The sequence below is a fragment of the Carettochelys insculpta genome, chromosome 1 (genome assembly GCF_033958435.1).
Source record: "Carettochelys insculpta isolate YL-2023 chromosome 1, ASM3395843v1, whole genome shotgun sequence".
Lineage (NCBI taxonomy): Eukaryota > Metazoa > Chordata > Testudines > Carettochelyidae > Carettochelys > Carettochelys insculpta.
The window spans coordinates 146,177,115-146,197,424 of NC_134137.1; the positions used below are offsets into that span (position 1 = coordinate 146,177,115).

Genomic DNA, 20,310 nt, shown 5'->3' on the forward strand with positions numbered 1-20,310 from the left:
TGCTAGAAAGAATTTGTCAGATTTCCTATTTAGTTTAGTTTTATCAAGAAAAAAACCAAGTGCACTTCTAACATTCAGTGTATGCAACACAGCCTCTGTGGGAGCAAAGTGTGGCTTAGCAAAGCAAGAAGGTAAGTATATAGGTTAGTTTACATGAAAATCAGATATGAGTTTGGGAAGAAACCTCAAGTGTGTCTGTAGCGGCTGTTTGCCTCTGACTTGGTATGCAGTGTGTATATAGCCTGCAATCTATGTAGATAGGCAATGTGCCAAAACAGCTGTTCCTGCATGAGGCTCTGACCATGCCACAAAAAGACTGTCTGATTTTCTGGTTGCTCAAGTTCTTGCCAAATAGAACAGAACTGCCTGCCTTCTATCAAGGGTAAGTAATAAAAACTTTTGAGAGAAACTTTGGATGCGTCCTGAGTACCACTTTGTCTCTGGTGAAAATGGTAAAAGGAGGGGCCGCCCTGAGGGCCACAATTTCTGGCACCCTTCTTGCTGATGTTACTGCCACTGTGAGAGCCATCTTCATAGATACGTACTGTGACGATGCAGTGGCTAGTGGCGCAACGGATGTTGTGATAAATGTATCTCGGAAAGTTTTACTTTTCTTTGCTATTTTTACTTTATTTGTTTACAAACTGCTGTTTGCGTGTTTTGCAGGGAGTCCCCTCTTATCAGGCAGCTGTTCTGATATGAGGAGATGCATACTTTCTGCTTGTGCAGATGAGCTGCCACTATTGCCAGCAATTTGGAGTATACCCTCGGTAAAGGGGAGAGGCCGAAGGGAAGTACCATGTACTGCAAGTGGTGTCCATCCACCATAAATCTGAGGTATTTCCTATATGCCAGCTGGATGGCCATATGGAAATACACATCCTGAAGGTCGAGAGTTTTCAGCCAGTTGTGATACTGCAGCTGTGAACCCTTTACCTTGCCATGTGACAGGATAGACGCACGTGTTGATGAGGTCAAGCGTGGGGCTTTGATGGACCTGCTATTTTGCTTGTAGCAGGGCATTGTGTTTGTGCCAGTGACACGAAAGTTTTAGGTTTTTGAGCCACATTAGTCTTAGTCTCGCCCAACCATCTGGACACTGAAGCCAGTTCTTGAGACCTCTAGGGCACATCAGGTGATGGCAACCCTAGCAAGCTCTTATCTGGAACTCTCACAGACAGCAAAAGAAGATTGGAGTTATGAGATCAGCCTCTGTGGGTGAGGGGAGGATTCCCTGTTAGCATCTACAAATATAGATTGTTTAGATGTTGCAGAGCTCGCAGCTGGAACAGCAGCAGCTGCATTATCTAATGTCACCGTGTGTATGGTATAAGCAGGATGTGATTCTTATTTTGTTTCCATCTTACACAGGGACCTGAATGCCCAGCGTGTGAAGGGTTGTGATAGAGTTTTTCAGAGAGTGCAAGGAAGTATCTGCGGACTCTATAAGGGCTTGTCTACATTACCATCTTTCCTTCAAAGGAGGGTGGTAATTAGGGTGTTGGGAAATTACTAATGAAGTGCTGTGCTGCATACACAGCACTTCATTAAGCAAATTACCCCCATGGCAACTTCAAAGTTTTAAACTTCGAAGTACTGGCTCTCATCTAGCCGCGGTGCACCCGCCGGTACTTCAAAGTGCCGGGACAATTTCAAAGTCCCTTTACTCCCTTTACAAATTTTGAGGAGTAAAGGGACTTCGAAGTTGCCCCAGCACTTCGAAATACTGGCAGGTGAACCGCGGCTAGACGCAAGCTGGTACTTCAAAGTTGCCACGGGGGGAATTTGCTTAATGAAGTGCTGCGTATGCAGCACAGCACTTCGTTAGTAAACTCCAAACACCCTAATTACCATCCTTCCTTCGAAGGAGGGTGGTAGTATAGACAAGCCCTAAGAGTTTTGGACCTTTGAAGTGGGAGTCTTCCACTCTTGGCTGATCCACCTTTGGAAAACCAGAAACGTAGAGCAATGAGGTTCTCTTCATAACCACTAAAAGAACGTTCGACAGAGACACCCCTTCCTCTGCACTATACAGGGAGGCTGCAGGGCAGTCATGTTTCACAAATACAGCCTGGCCAATGATGGAGAGGCATCAGTACCAAAACAAAGCGGAAGCTACTGTCATTGCTCTTAACAGGTCCCAGAAGGTAAAAGGGTATGAGTGAGGCACAGGTGGCAGGCAGTACTGCGGCTGTGCACATTTACCTTGTCATTCAACAGGATAAGCACACATGCTGATGGGGTCAAGCATGGGCTCTGTTCAACCTGCTAGTTTTTCCAATTGCAGAGCACGGTTTGCGTCAGCAAAGCCGCGGCTTTAGACTTTTGAGCCCCATTTGGCCTAGGCTAGCCTGCTTGTTTGGGTCTTACAGCCAGGTCTTGCAACTCTCGAGGTGCGGTGGGAGACGGCAGCCCTGGCAAGCTCTTGTCCGGAGTCCCACAGGGGACCAGAGCCAGCCTGGTATCATGGGATTGTCCTCTCTTGAGTGAAGGGGATTCCCTCTTTGTATCTGCATGCATTCTCTTAAGTGGTTTAGAGGATGTAGAGGTCGCAGCTGGAGTAACAGCAGCTGCTTATCTGACATCGCTGTATGAATCATGTAAATGGGGTGCTGAGAATTACAGAAGCAGTAAAGCGCTGAGGCGAAATAACTGCTGTGCTGTGTAAACACTAAAACAAAATAGGGCTCACTCAAGAATACCCCACATGCTCAGCGACTCCTCTTCCCCCAGCTTCCTTCAGGCAAATAAAAGACTCTAGCTTATTCAAGATGGGCTGTTGAGAGCAGTAAAGTATACACAGCAGCAGCTGCAATAAGCCTGAAGTAAACAAGGTGGGCAGGTAGGGATTGGGGGTACTAGTCTGAGGAGGCCTCCTCGCGTGAAAGAAAGAAAATGGAAAATGAACTGAAACAACTTATGTTACAGCACTGCCCGACGTTGAAGTAGCAGGTCATGGTGTAACAGCCCTGTGGTCAGCCATTGTAGGCTTGAGCTTTCCAGAATGCTTAAGTGTGCTGGCCAAGTCCATAGGCCCTCAGGGAGGTTGCCAATGCTGACACAGTAAGCACTCGTCTGGAGCGCCAGAGGGGGGATGGAGCTGATTTAGAGACTTAGAGGATTGCCCTTTATTTATGCGAAGGGGATTCCCTGTTAGCTGCTGAATGCTCTCTCCTCTGTTTGGAAGAAACAGACCAGGCAGCTGAGGCAGTGGGTACTGTCCTGCTGTACTTCGCCTCTGGTGATACTGGCCCAAGTGACAGTGAACTGCGCTGGACCTGCCAGGCAATACAAGCAGAGAGAGAACGGTCGTCTGAGGCACAGCTGGCAGCCTTGAAGAAAACAGCGTTTGAGAGAAAAAATAAAACTGCCATAATGTGTAAAATGCTGAGACAAAATAGGGCTCACTGAAAAACATCCCTTGTCCTCAGTGACTCCCCCTTCAGGCAATAAAAAGGCTCTAGGCTGGTAAAATAGGCGGACAAGGGCTGTAAAATATGTGCAGCAGGAGCTGTTATAAGCCTGAGGTAAAACAGAAAGAGCAGGGGAGGGCAAGGGCTTGACACGGTCCTCTGAGGTGAAAAGAGAGAAAAAAAATGGAGCCAGTTGTTCTGGCACAAAGGCAGAGCTGGCCGGAGCTGCCAGTGGAGGCATATGTAGCTTTTCTGAAGCTGATGCCTCAATAGCACCAACTGACATGGCTCACTTGGTCTCTGCCTCAGTTCTTCCGGCTGAAGTGGACTTGCGTTTCCCCACAGCACCAGATACTACATTTCCCGGTGCCATCAGCACTGGTGGAGTATACGTTGCTTCTCAGGAGCAAATGCCTCCAAAGCACCCATTGGTGTGGGTCTTCTGGTCTCTCCCTCAGATCTCCTTGCTGAGGAGGACCTGCTTCTCTCTATGGTTCCCGACACAGGTGGCACCGGAGAATGCAAGGCTCCCAGCAACTCAAAGAGCAATCTGTTGAAGTTGTCACAGCCTGGGAGCCTCTTTGGGGCAATGCAGCTACCCTATCTGAGGGCTTTTGATGCACCCGCACATCATTTGGTGTGTCCCTAAATGAGAGGGACTTTTGCCAAACTAGTGCTTTTAACCGCACTTCAAGTTCCTTCTGTACCCTTGCTGGCATACCCTGACAACAGGAGCACTTAGAAATGCTGTGGGATTCACCCAAATACTCGAGGCATGAGGTGTGCCTGTCAAACATGGGCATAGCACGTCCGCAGGCATTACAGTTCTTCGTACATTCAGGAATTAAAAAGAAAAAGTGGTTGTTAGTGTAGCCTCAGCCCCGCAGAGGTTGGCTCCAGCTGGCTATGCCTCTGGCCAGGAACACATGCCCCACTGTGCTCCCCTTCCCAAGGCAAACAGGCTCTTCCTACTAACCTTCCACCCTGGTGTCTCTGGCCCAGTAATAGTTGCAAGACCAGAGAATGCCAGTTTTGGGAATTTCAACCTGTATCTGCTGAATTTCTCAGTTCAAATCGTTTCTCTGTTTCATAAACTTTTGAATTTCTTTCCCCCTCCCTGGGTTGTTTCTCTTTATCTTTTGCCTCTGCAAAACACTTTGGATGATGGTTGAGATGAAAGTCATCTAAAATTAAGCTGCCATTTTTCACAAAGACAATGTCTACAATAGAAGCATCTGTCTGCAGAAGTTACTGTCGGAAGAGATGTTCCAACAAAACTCCTGTTGACAGATTGCGTCCACATGTAAAAGCGGATCGATCTTTTGACCCACTCTGTTGACAAAAAGGCCCCCTGAAGCGACTACATGTCTTTTTTGTTGATAGCATCTGTTGACAAAATGCATTTTGTGTATAGATGCTCTGTGAGTTTTGTCAACAAAACTCTCTAGTGTAGACGTAGCCCAAGAGTATAGTTATGTTGGGTGTTTTAAAGCACTCTCTCCAAATAATATCTCATACCTCTTGAAAAGTGGGTTTTGGCACTTTGTTGATTAAACCTGCCCTGAGCACAAGGAGACAAAAACAAGAGATGTAGAGAAAAATGTAATTTCATTTTGCAGCGCATTTAAATATTTGGCTTAGCTGTGTTGTGAAACAAATGCCAGCAATTTAAAGGATCTCTCAAAACAGAAACTGAGTCATGGCTCCAAGGCAGGCTGCCTTAGAATTATGGACCCTGCATGCCCTGGGAACTTTGACTCTGACGCAGTCTAGTAGGTGGGCTGCTGAGGAGCCGAGGAAGTGAGCTGGCAGAAAAGCAGGAAGGTTTTGAAACCTAGCTGCCAGGCAGAATTAAATCAGATCCCTGCCTGATGTTCCATCAGAACTTTGCCTAAGTTGAATAGTCTTCATAAAACATTTCGATTTTGACAGATCAGAAAATCAGGCTCTAGGACTGGGGAGCTGCTAGAACCTTTCCCTGCTGTAGGACTCCTCCCCTGAGATAGGGAAAAGCTCTAGTAGCATGACACTATGCTGCTAAAAATAACAGAGTAGACAAGGGAGGCATTGCTTGGGTACATAAAGAGCCACGTGCACTATATGCCTTGAGGATGTAGCATGTCTGTATCCTACCTACCTAAACTATGTCTCACCCCATCTACACTGATACTTATACTCAAATTAGGGGTTTACACAGCATCTCTAGTATATATACCACCATAAGAATAGACACAGCCTAGCATGCAAACACAGGAGGCAGTAAAGCTGGTACACAAATCTCAAAATGTGTATTTTGTGAAATTTTTAAAAATTACAGAATTCAGTGTATAATAATGTCTTTGGGTCATAAGTATGCCATCTCTCTCTCTCTCTCTCTCTCATATGAAAACAACCAAACATACTCAGCAACCATGAGGGTTAAGTGCACGCATGCATATGCACGCGCACACACACACACACACACACTCTCTCTCTCTCTTTCAAAAGAAATTACATTAATTGGATTATGGTTCTATTATTGGACAGAATTCATTTAAAACAATAAAAAGAAACCAAACACCTTTTCTTCATGATGTACAACAGAACAAAAATGTATAATCAAAAATATTATGAAATGTAAGAAGTTACTGCAGATTTATTATCTTCGAGTAATCATACACAATTTGATTTTCCTCTTGCTATTTCAACTTCCTTATTTCCTGTGAGTATTAGCTTTTCCCAGAGCTTAAAGTCACTGTAAAACTTACTAGATCTCTTCTAAAAATAAGAGAAGGTAAGAGATCTTGGATAGCGTATCCAAAAGAGTCTATTGTGAATTAGTAATTATGCGAACACAATTCCAAAAGGCTTAGTCAATAAATTAGAAGTACTACCTCCTACGGGAAGCAAAAGACATAACAGAATGAAAAACATTTCCTGTAAGAGAAATATTTTTAGCTCTTTCAGAAAGAGAGAAAGAGACACCAGCAAATAAAGTCAGAGAATGCTGCTGACTGGTTTCCCACTGAATTACTCTCAAAAAGGAGCAAATAAATTGAAATAATCTTTCAGAGATACAAAAGGCCAGTGCTGTGAACCACTGTTTAATGACATAGTGGCTGAAAACACATGGATAACTAGACATTAAAAACTGAAAATATCTTAGGAAAAGCAGTTTGAAACATTACACCCTCTCTTTTTTATAGTTATGCTTACGTAGGTTCAATCATTATAACATCACTGTGGACCAGATTCAGTAAATCAGTTGCATGATCATGAGTTGCACGAGCTTTGTGGGAAAATTAAAGATGATACTGTTTTTAATCAAATTTATCTCTATTTACAAACATTTACTTCACACCTTTGGTGTATATTCTCAATTTCTGAAAAATGTTCACCCATATGAGTTGCACTTTTATACCCTCATACACCACATTGCCATTCAAGCGTATCCCTCTGTGACAGTCAAGGAAATCTACTTATGCGAAACTTCAGAGACTAGGTGGGTGAGGTAATATCTTTTATTAGCTCAACTTCTGTTAGTGAATGAGACAAGCTTTCAAACTCTTTCTTGTCTGGGAAAGCTCTGGGAACAGCTCTCTGGGGCTTGAAATCTTGTCTCTTTCACTAAGAGAAGTTGGTCCCAAAGAAATATTACTTCACCTTCACCTTGTCTGTTTCATATCCTGAAACCAATGCAGCTACAGTATTTAAAATACATCTAAAACTTACACCTTTGCTACAGGCTTTTTTAGTCAATAATCCATCTTTGATTTTTTCAAAATAAGGAAACTACAGAATATCTAAGACACAAAAATATCTTTATGAATTATCAAAGAATACAAGACAAGAATTCTCCATGCCACTCTCTGCAGATACACTATACAGGAGGGGTGTGTCTACACTTGCATTCCTCTTTCGAAAGAAGTATGCAAATGAGGAAATTGAAAATGCAGATGAGGTATAAATTTGCATATTTGGCATAACATTTGCATATTCTAATTTCAAAAGAGGAAAGGCAGTGTAGACGTTGCTCTTTCGCAAGTAAATCCTATCTTCAAAAGAATACTTCTTCCCATTAAATAAAGGGAAGAAGGATTCTTTCAAAGATGGGTTTACTTTCGAAAGAGCAGCGTCTACACTGGCTTTCTTCTTTCTAAAGAAGCTCTTTTGAAATTAGAATATGCAAATGAGGCATCGATATCCAAATTTATACCTCATTTGCATTTTATTTCCTCATTTGCATACTTCTTTCGAAAGAGGAATGTTTGTGTAGACACACCCGATAAGTTTTTTTTATTTAGTAATTTTGCAGAGAAGCTGCAGTCTGATGGGAAGTAGAAAAACTACTGTAGAAAGGCCTTCCCAATCTAAACATTTTTAACAAAATCTAAGTATCAAGTACAATGAAATCACTGAATTTTAAGGATTTCATCCTGCAAACTCATATTCATGTGAATCGTCCTTACTCACATGAGTTGTCTCACTGAGATCAGAGATACTTTCTACACAAGACCTGTGGCAGCATACACCTATATCACAAAAATACCCCTCAGTTCAATTACCAATAGTATTTCACTCTAAAAAGCTTTCTAATTAAGTACAATTTGCTCCTTTTCTGTCTTGATATTTCTGTCCCATCTCCTCATCAAAGCAATTTCTTTAGTCCTCAGCCCTAAGCTTAAAAATACCATTTGCCTACTCAGCAAGGCGAGTAAAAAATGCTGGCAAGTGCCAGGGGTCATCTCTGTCTACAGAATTAAGCTTTTAAAACATTAAGGGACTGATTTTCCATGGTGCAGAACTCCCACTGTATTCAGCTGGATTTGTGGGAGTTCACATCTTCTGAAAAATGTCTTAAGTTATCAGCCTTTATTATTTCACAATTCACGGAAAACTAAAGCAGTGTTGTCCACCCAAGTGTAGAGGTAGGCAGCTCCAGAGCCCCAGCTTTTGTTCATAGTTTTGCCAACCAGCAACTTAGTGACAAGAGCCCCTAGTTTATTGCTATGCATCTTTTCAGAACCCTACAAGCAGCAGAGAAGCTGACAAATATAATGCCTGTTTTCGCTGTGTGGCTGCTTGGGAAAGCTCTGAGTAGCAGTGGAGTGCAATGGAACTATTCATCAGGGAGGGCCATCCAAACAGACGATGAGTGCAGAATGAAGTGTCTCTCACAACACCCAGGAGGAAGGGCTGGGGAGCTGACTCCCCAGCTTGCTACAGTGCACAGCCTTTGGAAATGGAGTGAGAACAAGAGTTCTTTCCCAGAGTCCAGAAGGGTAAATGGCTGGACTTCTGAGGTCAGAAGCATGCACTGATGTGTTGCCATTACATTGGCAAAGGATGCTTATATTGTTTATTCCTGAGCAATACAGACAGTACACTAGCAGATTAAAAACAGTCTCTAATTATAAAACTTTCTTATAGTTACCATCCAGGCACCTCATCTGGAAAATAAGAGATAAGAAGTAAGAAGAGATAATTATTCTCTGTTACTATTTAACACTAGAGAGTTTAAGGAATCTTCTTCTACAAAACTCCATCAGATACTCTAGAATCTTGTACCAGAATGAAACCCATTTAAATCCTAATAACTTCACATGATTTAGTTAGCATGGTTTATTAGTGAAGCTTGAAATCCTGCACATAACTCTGATTTTTAAAGTTATTAGTGAATGTCAGATTGTGCAAAGCTACAAGCCACTCTTCAGAAATCATTCCAAAGAGGGTCTACAAATGCCACAGGCAAATAAGTGAAATGAAACAATGAAATAAGTGAAATGTTTAACTCACCCCCAAATGCATAATTATTACAGAGCTCTTTGAACAGTGACTGATTCGACATATAGGACATTCTGGAAAATCGGAATAGAATTCAGCAAGTCAGTCTTATCCAGCTGGGCAAGGGGCAGATGGATATGAAGATCTGGCATGTGGCTTTCCATCGATACTATGCACCATAGCAGCTTAGTTCCACAAGAGTTCTCTGCACTCCAGTAAAGAGCTCAGATTTAGGGCAGATGCAGCACAGCCTTCTCCAAGTTGGTTTGGGGGGGGTGGGGTTTGTTTGTTTTTTTTTAAATTTTGCAATACCTACCATTAGATTTGAAAGCGATCCTCTGACTGCCTAGCCACTTCTCTTTCCTCACATGGCTGAAAGCATCATGAAGACTGGAGCTACAGAACTGCTCAGCCACAGATAGGAAGAAAAGAGATTCTTCCTACATACTTCTCTTCAGGGGCTGTGCTAGGGGGAAAAGGGGATTGTGAAGCTACAGCCATCCCAAAATTTGTCTTAGCCTCTCTCTCTCTCCCCAGCCTGCAGTAGCAGCTGCCACTCTCCTCCTGATGCCCAGCTTTGAAGGCAGAATGGAAAGCATGGGGGCCACTGCTGGCCAGGTACACAGTGCTGAAGATGGCAGTGCTGCTGCAGGAGCAAGCCCAGGTGAGAGGTTGGGGGAAGAGGCCTGAAAGCAGCCCCCAGGGTAAACGGACAATCTGAGGCTCCCCACAGCTGTACAGAATGATCCATTCTGCCCTGGATGCCTGGGGCCTGGTCAGAGCCAGATTAAAACAGGGGCTTTAGGGGCTGCAAGCCAAGGCCCTAGGCTAAGGGGGTCCCTGAAAAAATACATCTCTGGGCCACCAAAAGTCCAGTAATGCAACTGGACTCAGGAAGGGTGCCTGCATTCTACAGCCCCGCACTACTCACAGAAGTGGCCATCTGCTAGTACATCTCTGTGAACCGTGGCAAGGGAGTGACTCTGTGCACTGTCTCCACCCCTCATGACAGGGAACCAGACAATGGGAGCCAAAAAGAGGCTGGTGCCATCCTTTTCTCCTCTAAATGTGCTTCAGTGAGTAGCTCAGCTCTATGTACTATGAACATGGGGAAATATTTGGGGGTCTGCCTTAGCTGCTTAAACAGCCCTCATCACCATCGTATCAGAGCACTTTACTGTTTTTCATACATTGGCTCTTACGATGCATGTGTGATTCAGGGTTGTGCTGTTATGCCTACATTACAGGTGAGGAACTGAACCACGAAGAGGCTAAGTGACTTGTTCAGGGCCACAGAGGAAATGTGTAGAGATGGAGCAGATCTCACAAGTCTGAGGTTACTGCCCTAATCACTAGATCACCATTTCTGTCTTAACACTTATCAGAGGCTGTGGCCACGCTAGAGTTTTGTTGACAAAAGGGGCAGAGTACAGTCAACAGCAGTGCAGTGTAGACACTTCTGTCGACTGAGAGGACTTCTGGTTGCCAGGCAGCCCTCTTTGAAGAGCTGCCATGCCGCTTTCAGGCACCAGAGGGCAGTGCAGTCTGGCAGTTCTCTGTCGACAGAGCAAGTTGTGTGTAGATGCAAAGGTTCTATCCCAATATCCCTGTCAGCAGTAACTTCTGTCTACAAATGCTTTTAGTGTAGACATAGCCTCTAGAGAGTATAATTATACCAAATATGTTGGAGTAAAATTAATGTAAGAAGTATCTGTATTTTATAATTCTAAAACAGTAAATTGGAAAGTAACAGAGCGTAAGCTGTGCTAGTCTATACACTATCAAAACAAAAAGCAGTCAAGTAGCACTTTAAAGACTAGCAAAATAGTTTATTAGGTGAGTTTTCGTCTGACAGACCCACTTCTTCAGACCATAGCCAGACCAGAACAGACTCAATATTTAAGACACAGAGAACCAAAAACAGTAAGCAAGGAGGACAAATCAGAAAAACATAATCAAGGTGAGCAAATCAGAGAGTGGAGGGGTGGGGGGGAAGATCAAGAATTAGATTGAGCCAAGTATGCAGACGAGCCCCTATAGTGACTCAGAAAGTTCCCATCACGATTTAAACCATGGGAACTTTCTGAGTCACTATAGGGGCTCGTCTGCATACTTGGCTCAATCTAATTCTTGACCTTCCGCCCCACCCCTCCACTCTCTGATTTGCTCACCTTGATTATCTTTTTCTGATTTGTCCTCCTTGCTTACTGTTTTTGGTTCTCTGTGCCTTAAATATTGAGTCTGTTCTGGTCTGGCTGTGGTCTGAAGAAGTGGGTCTGTCCCACAAAAGCTCACCTAATAAACTATTTTGCTAGTCTTTAAAGTGCTACTTCACTCCTTTTTGTTTTGATAGTAAATTGGAAGTTTTATATATCTTTCAAATGCCTCCATGTGCAGAATAGAGGAAAAGTTTTTAACAACTGGTATTATTTTATCCATTACAAATTCCCTTTTCCATCTGACATAAAAATAGATGTGCTACAAGGGATGTGATAACTTAGCTTTTGTAGCTTTTAATGTTACAGCATTATAAATAATTACCTCATCTTCACCCATTCAGATGATTCTACAATGATATTTCAACCACTTTATTTTGCCTGGGCAATGGTGTTGCACTGTGAAAGCAGCATTCCTTACTCTCCAGTGGTGTAAATCTTTAATAAAAAAGAGGTAGGAAATAATAGGTCCTTTATTTATAAACACAATTTAATGACAGAACTAAAAGTGAATACCCACTATAAGAATTGAAATATAAGTAACGCCTGTAAAAAGAAGTTGACTAACTCATTCAATGGGAACACTGCTTGTATACATTTTAATGGCATAAATTTATTTATATATTAATTATTCCTGAATTTAAAAGTAACTAGTGCTTCCCCAGCATCTTGATAATATGAAGTGCTCTCTAACTGCCAAGTGTTAGGACTGTATGGGAATGGTTTTCATATAATCCTGTAACCTTATTCACTTCAGTTTTCACAATCAAATTCCATGCCAACATACAGTAAACTCTTTCATATCTGGCAGCCCCAGAACTGGGAGGTTGCCAGATATTCAAATATTCTGGATAATAGAGATAAACTTCTTAGTGCATAACACTAAACAAAAACAAGATTAGATATTAAGAAATAAAACAAAAATGTATGCAAAGTAATTTATTTACCAACAGCAGCAGTATTGTACAGTCAACCCTTGAATTACGTAGAGGATGCATTTCTGCAACCCCCACCTAACTCAAATTTTCACACAAGTGGAAGGACGGTGGAAACCAGGCTGCCAGGCTGCAGCCTGGTTCCTGGCTCCCCTGGGCTTGCAGGAGCTGGGAAACTGACCAGCCCACTAGAGCTGGTCACTTTCCTGGCTCCCAGAGTGGCTGGGAGCCAGGAACCAGGGGGCAGCCTGGTTCCTGCCTCCCTGCTGCTTGCAGGACCATCGCTTATGGCTGGCCAGTTTCCCAGGTCCCGCAAGTGGTGGGTAGCTGGGAACCAGGCAGCATCCTGGCTCCCCTAACCTTGCAGAACTGGGAAACTGACCAGCGCAGCAGCCTTGGTCAGTTTCCTGGCTCCAGCCAGGAGAGGGCAGCCAGGAACCAGGGGCAGCCTGGCTCCTGACTTCCCTCCACTCCTTGGGAGCCAGGACACTGTCAAGGGCTGCTGCCCTCAACAGTTTCCCAGCTCTGCAAGCTACCACCTGGTTCCCAGCTCCCCAGCACTCCAGGGACTGGGAAACCACTCCTGTCAGGGACGCAGTCTGACTCTCACTCTCAGCTGCCGCCCTGATAGAAGCAGCTGCTGCCTGACAGGAGCAGCAAGAGTTGGGCTGCTGCCCCTGACAGAAGTAGTTTCCCTGCTCCTGTGAGGGACGGCAGTCACGTTAACCCCAGACACAAAACAACTTGGTTGCGCATATCTTGAGGGTTTACTGTGCACTGTAAACTTAAACTGTATCTGCTGTATTTGTTTGTATTTACTTTCACTATCCTACACTTATGGAAAACCTAACTAAAATTTACTTATGGTTACAATGCCGGTCATGTGAAAGTTCCAGATGACAGAATACCAGATATGGAAGAGTTTACTGAAGGTATTATTAGTTACAAATCATCATATTGCTGCATGCCAGCACACATCTGTAGCAAATGCTCTGATTGAAAACAAACTTTCATTTAAAGCCCCCAGTCCTGCAAGGGCTTCACGGAGACTGATTCTGGTACCCTTATGAAGCTTTAGTCAGCCTTGTACAAGTCTACTCAGGAGGCCAAACATATGTATTTCCTTAATGAACTGGGGCCTCAACTTGCATTTTGAACTGCTGGAAGCTTCCTCAAATCTCTTCCTTTGCACTGAAATTTTATGCATGTTGTCTCAAACTTTATAAAGCATATCATTAAACATATATTTATATGTTTCCCTAAAACTCTGTTCTTGCCAAAATAATTGTAATAATGTAAGAGATTATGTATTAACATGCTCATTATTTTCTTAACTTTACAAATTATAGTTGTAAAGTGTACACATTTCATGGAATCAAACAAAAATCTGGGAAAAAGAACAGTAAATTCAACTACATGGTGAAAAATCTCATATTGCAGCTATAATACTAATAAATGAAAAAAGGGTTATTTAAAAATACTAGATACACATCAGACACTGTCAGGCCCCATTCCCTCTTTAGCTTTCAAACTAAGTAACACATCTAGTGCAGTAAAGTTTCATGACAAGTCACCTCCACCCTGCAAAGAACATCCCTCCAGGCACAGAAACCCTCTAATTTCATGAGGGTTTGGTAGGGATGCAAGAACCTACCTATGGAGATCTCTTTGTAAGAGGAAGGACCACGGTCTTCCTAAATCCTGGACGAGACTAAATAAGTGTGGAATGCAAGCGAAACCCACCTTACAAGGACCAACAAGGAACTTGGAGGCTGGGAAGAAATGCAAAGAGGAATGTACAACAAAAGTGGACCTCTGGTTCGAGTAGTGAGGGCGGGGAGATCAACTGGTTATCTAAGGTGCTTGTACACCAATGCTAGAAGCCTGGGTAACAAGCAGGAGGAATTAGAAGCCCTGGCCCAGTCCAAGAACTATGACTTGATTGGGATAACAGAGACTTAGTGGGATGACTCGCATGACTGGAGCACTGTCATGAAAGGGTATAAACTGTTCAGAAAAGAATAGGCAAGGGAGAAAAGGAGGAGGAGTTGCACTGTATGTAAGAGAGCACTATGATTGCTTGGAACTCCAGTACACAGAGGGAGGAAAGCCTGTTGAGAATCTACGGGTCAAGCTTAGTGGTGTAGGCAGCACTGGAGATGTGGTGGTTGGTGTCTGCTACAGGCCGCCAAATAAGGATGATGAGGTAGCCGAGGCTTTTTTTGGACAACTGAGAGAAGTTTCCAGATCACAGGCTCTCATTATCATGGGGGACTTTAATTACCGACATCTGTTGGGAGACCAATACGGTGGTACACACACAGTCCAGCAAGTTTCTGGAGAATGCTGGAGATCACTTCTTGGTGCAAGTGCTGAAGAACCCAACCAGAGGTCGTGTGCGGCTCGACCTGCTGCTTACAAAAAGGGAGAAACTCATAGGGAAGGTAGAGGTGGGGGACAACCTGGGAAGCAACGATAATGAGATGGTAGACTTCAGGATCCTGACCAAAGGAAGGAAAGAGAGCAGCAAATTACACACCTTGGACTTCAGAAAAGCAGACTTCGACTCCTTCAGGAACCTGATGGGCAGAATCCCCTGGGATGCTACCATGAAGGGAAAAGGAGTCCAGGAAAACTGGCAGTATTTTAAGGAAGCCCTATTGAAGGTGCAGAAAGAAACCATCATGATGCACAGCAAGAGAAATAAATATGGTAGGAGACCAGACTGGCTTAACGGGGAAATCCTTGGAAAACTTAGGCACAAAAAGGGAGTTTACAAAAAGTGGAAACTTGGACAGATGTTTAGGGAGGGATATAAAAGGTATAGCTTGAGAATATAGGGCGGTTATCAAGAAGACAAAAGCGCAACTGGAATTGTGACTCGCGAGGAATTTGAAGGATAACAAGAAAAGTTTCTACAGGCATGTTAACAAGAAGAAGGTGATCAGAGAGGGCATGGGGCCCCTACTGGATGAGGGAGGTAACTCAGTGACAGATGACGTAGGGAAAGCTGAAATACTTAATGCTTTCTTTGCCTCTGTGTTCACAGACAAGGACAGCTCCCGGGCTAATGCGATAAGTGATGCACTGTGGGATGAAGGTGGACAGCCTTTGGTGGGGAAAGAACAGGTTAGGCGCTATCTAAAAAAGCTAAATGTACATAAATCTGTGGGCCCGGACCTTATTCATCCGAGGGTTCTGAGGGAGTTGGCGAGCCCCTGGCCATTATCTTTGAAAAGTCGTGGAGATCGGGAAAGACCCGGATGATTGTAAAAAAGCAAATGTAGTGCCCATCTTTAAAAAAAGAGAAGACGGATGATCCAGGGAACTATAGGCCGGTCAGTCTTACATCAGTCCCAGGAAAAATCATGGAGGGGCTCCTCAAGAAAGTCATTTTGACGCACTTGGAGGAGGGGAAAGTAATCAGGAATAGTTAGCATGGATTCATGAAGGGCAAGTCATGCCTGACCAATCTGGTTAGCTTCTATGATGAGATAACTGGCTCGGTGGATAGGGGAAAATCAATGGATGTGATTTATCTTGACTTTAGCAAAGCTTTTGATACGGTCTCCCACAATATTCTTGTCAGCAAGTTAAAGGAAAGTGGATTGAATAAATGGACAGTAAGACGGATACAAAGCTGGCTAGAAGGTTGGGCCCAGTGGGTAGTGATCAATGGCTTGATATCGGGATGGCAGTCGGTTTCTAGTGGAGCGCCCCAAGGTTCGGTTCTGGGTCCTGTTCTGTTCAACATTTTTATCAATGACCTGGATGAGGGGCTGGATTGCACCCTCAGCAAGTTTGCGGATGACACTAAGCGAGGGGGAGAGGTAGATAAGCTGGAGGGTAGGGATAGGGTCCAGAGTGACTTAGACAAATTGGAAGACTGGGCTGCAAGAAATCTGATGAGGTTCAATAACGACAAGTGCAGAGTCCTGCACTTGGGCTGGAAGAATCCCAAGCATTGTTACAGACTGGGGTCCGACTGGCTCAGTAGTTCTGCAGAAAAGGACCTGGGAGTTGTAGTGGACGAGAAGCTGGACATGAGTCAACAGTGTGCCATTGTAGCCAAGAAGGCTAATGGCATATTAGGTTGCATCAAGAGGAGCATTGCCAGCAGATCCAGAGAAGTGATTGTTTATTCCTCTTTATTCAGCTTTGGTGAGGCTGCATCTGGAGTACTGTGTCCAGTTCTGGGCCCCCAATTATAGGAAGGATGTGGACCTGGAGAGGGTCCAGCAGAGGGCAACCAAAATAATTAGGTGGCTGGAGCATATGACCTATGAAGAAAGGTTGAGGGAATTGGGACTGTTAGTCTGCAGAAGAGAAGACTGATGGGGGACTTGATAACAGCCTTCAACTTACTGAAGGGAGGTTGCAAAGAAGCTGGAGAGAGGCTGTTCACAGTGGTCACGGATGGCAGAACACAGAACAATAGTCTCAAGTTGCAGTCGGGAAGGTCCAGGTTGAAAGGAAAAACTTTTTCACTCGGAGGGTGGTGAAGCATTGGAATGGTCTACCCAGAGAAGTAGTGAAGTGTCCATCCCTGGAGGTGTTTAAGTCTTGCCTCAACAAAGCCCTGGCTGGGCTGATCTGATGGGTCTGGTCCTGCCTAGGGCAAGGGGCTGGACTTGATGGCTTTTTTTGGTCTCTTCCAGCTCTATTGTTCTATGATTCTATGATTAATTACCTTAGAAAATGTTATTTCGCAGTTCAGAACTCACTATGACAGAGGATCTATATTCCTGCCCTTAACTTATTCTTACATTTATAGTCCATATTACTTTGTCCAGTTTCTCATTATGCAGGTTCTTGCTAATGAAATTGCTACTCCCATACATTTTCTTTGACATCTGCTTAATATAACTTCTAAATTATTTAACATATGAACACATCTAGAAAATTCTGAAAAATTGCTGACCAAAACTTTCACTGATTTTAATTTCAAAACCATGTACATAATCTCTAGTCGCCTTTACATACAAGTACACAGCTCTTTGTCACCATGAAACACTAACAGATATTAGAGCTTTTATGTTTACTGTTATATTTTGCTCTTATAATTGCCCTCTATTCATCTGTCATGATAGTTTTCAGCTTCATTTTGACCCACAAATCATACCCACATTAGCATTTTACTTAAGAATTCTACATCAGTACTGGAATGGTTGATGAGATATCATTAGCTGCTACCGAAATGGTTATGTATAATGGAAGAATCTCTCTCTATTGGAAAGACAAGGTGGTAAGGCAGTGTTTTTTGTTTGTTTTTTTATTGAACCAGCTTCTGTTGGTGACAGACAAGCTTTCTGGCTCAAACAAAATTCTCTTTCAAGAGTGAGAAACGTACCTTATATCTTTGCCTTACTGTCCTTAAGGGAAAAAGTTACCCTCTAATTGTGGTTTGAATGTATGCAAAAACTATTAACACAAATAGTTAATGCAATAGAAACTGTGTACCAAATGGAGAAGAAAGAACTTGTGCCACATACACATGTAAATAAACAGTTTACAGCTAAACTTAAATCAATCTTCATCCCAATTACAATGCACTAACAATGCCACATAATTTTCATAGCCTTGTCAACCAACTACAACTGCAGCATATAAGACATCTAAACTAAACCAATACATATTTGCATTGTTAAACTAGGGTTGTTTTGCAATACTGTGACTCTTTATGTGGCTCTAACACATCTTTGTGAGCAGATAAACTGACATCACTGGGTGTACACATAAAAATATCTTGTTAGAAGCTGTTACATATACAAGTTTATGAGGTGTTAGAGTGGGAGGGGAGAGTTGTATGTGCCTAATACAGCTATATAAGGAATTAAACTTAGAAACATCAAACACAAAAGTTTAACCTGCCAGCCAGTCAACGAGTTTAAGATTAAAACCTCTACGTATTCTTTAAAGAAGTCTATGTGAAACAGCGTGGCTTGCTCTTTGAAGAGTGCTCAGCAGTTAATATCAAAAGTCACGTGGGGAAGGGGATGTAACTGACCACACAGCAGGACGCCTGTGCTCTACCCGCGAGCTTCTCTCGACTCAGCCCAGGCTGAAAACGCACCACAGAGCCACTCCTAACTTTCCTGCAGGCGGCTGTCGGCGGAGCCTGCCAAGTGCTCTCCCATCGCCACGGACAGGCCAAAGAGAGCACCTGCCCCAGCCTCCCCGGGCACCCAACTCCCCCTTCAGCCTCGAGCCCCAAGGCGGGGCGGGAACCCAAGGCGCGGGGAGAGTGAGCAGGACTGGCGCGGGAGGGGGAGGAGACCCACCCTGCAGGAACCAGGGCCGCCCGCCCCCGGGCAGCAGGACCCCGGGGAAGTGGGCGTGTCCAGCGGGCGCGAGCCCCCGGGCCGGCGGGGGGCGCTGTGGCGCGGCAGGGGGCGTCCTACCTGCGCTCGCCAGGCGGCGGGGGGGCTGCTGGGCGCCGGCGGGCCCTTCCGCTGCTGCAGCCACTTGCGGGGGGCAGCGAAGAGGCTGTTGGGGGCGGCGGCGGCGGCGGGCGGGCGCGCTAGGAAGGGCAGCTCCCAGGCCGTGTGCCGCTTGCCGCCCCGTGGGCTCGGCTCGTCCTCGAAGTGGAAGCTGCCCGCGGGGGACTTCTCCAGCGGGGTGCTGGGAGTGGAGCGCGAGCCGCAGAGCGCGCCGCCCGCCGGCCGCAGCAGGGCGCGGGAGGAGAAGGCGGCCAGGCACTCCGCCGAGGGGCCGCCGGCCGCCCTCCGGCCCGGCCTGTCCGCCTCCTCCCGGCTGCAGCCGCCGATGATGGCCGGGTCCAGGCTGCGGGTCTGGCGGAGCCTCCGCTTGGAGAGGCTCTTGGAGGAGGGGGAGGCGGCGGCGGCCGGGGAGGAGCAGGAGAAGACGCTGTTCAGCAGGCTCTGGGCGGACATGCTGGCGGCCAGGCAGTGGGCTGCGGGGTCAGGGGTGGCCCGGTCCCGGGGCACTCAGCGGGCGGCGGCTGCTGCTGCCGAGGTAGAGCCCGCAGGGGCCGGTCCCGGCGCGGGCAGCGGGAGGCTCATGCTGACCGCAGGGCGCCCTGTGTGCGCCGGGGCTGTCGCTGGCCGGGGGGGCGGGGTGGGGGGACCGGGCTATTGGAGAAAAGGGGAGGGCAGGAGGCAGCCGCCCCCGCGGGAGCTTGTGTCGCCGCGCTCCCCAGCCCGCCGGAGTCACTCCCCCCGCGGCAGCGCTGCGCGCGGGATCTGCCCAGTCCCTCAGCGCGCCGCGGGCGGGGAGCCCCACCGCCTCCCCCACAGCGCCGGCTGATCTACTGAGGGCGGGGAAAGGTCTCCAAAGGCGAGGGAACTTCCCGAGCATGTGACGGGCAGGGAGGTCCGTGGGCCCATGAAGAGGAGCCCTCCGCTCCCCCTCGCTGCCTGCTGGAGCAGGGAAAGGAGGTGGCAGTAGAACCCCCCACACACACGCCGTCAGGGGCCAGTGCCCCTTTCCCACCGCCCGTGGGTTTCATTGCGGGAGACCGTCACGTACACCGGAGCCGAGCGCGGAGCTTATCGCACGGGTTAGCAGGGCCGTGTTGTCGGAGGAGGTGGCTCGGTCGCCCCGCGCGCCTTCTACCCTCCGTGCCAATGCGCCCGAGAGCGGGGCGCTACCCCCACGGCAGCGACCACGTTGCCCTCCCCCTCCATAACCCGGGGCCTCTGGAGAGTGGCGGGTGGCTCACCTCTGGGGGCTGCCCCCGGGCTGGCTTTCTCTCGGGGTTATACCCCGCCTGCCCAGGTGGGCTCTTTGTCCCTTAGCTCCCCCTGAGCCTGTTGCGCCTTGGGTGGGGTGAACTGGCTCGGCGCAGAGCGCTCCATGTAAATGCGTTTGCCGGTATTCCACTGGTGGGTTGGTCTCCTGGGAGAGTCAGTTGGAGATACACATCTCACAGAGCCGGAAGGGACCTCAGGAGGTCGTGGAGACCTGTCTCCTGCCCTCTCGGCAGGGCCAGGCACCATTCCCCCCACCCCTTTTTTTCCTTCT

At 46.1% G+C, this 20,310-nt stretch overlaps 1 protein-coding gene across 1 annotated transcript in view; it reads right to left on the minus strand.

Moving 5' to 3' along the window:
• Window positions 1-19,549, minus strand: part of ARHGAP6 (Rho GTPase activating protein 6) — a 479,646-nt gene extending 460,097 nt beyond the window's left edge. Inside the window, exon 1 of the mRNA XM_074992808.1 lies at window positions 18,729-19,549. Coding sequence (XP_074848909.1) covers window positions 18,729-19,220 — 492 coding nt within the window. The 5' untranslated portion in view covers window positions 19,221-19,549. The remainder of the gene's footprint in view (window positions 1-18,728) is intronic.
• Window positions 19,550-20,310: the final 761 nt, after the last annotated feature.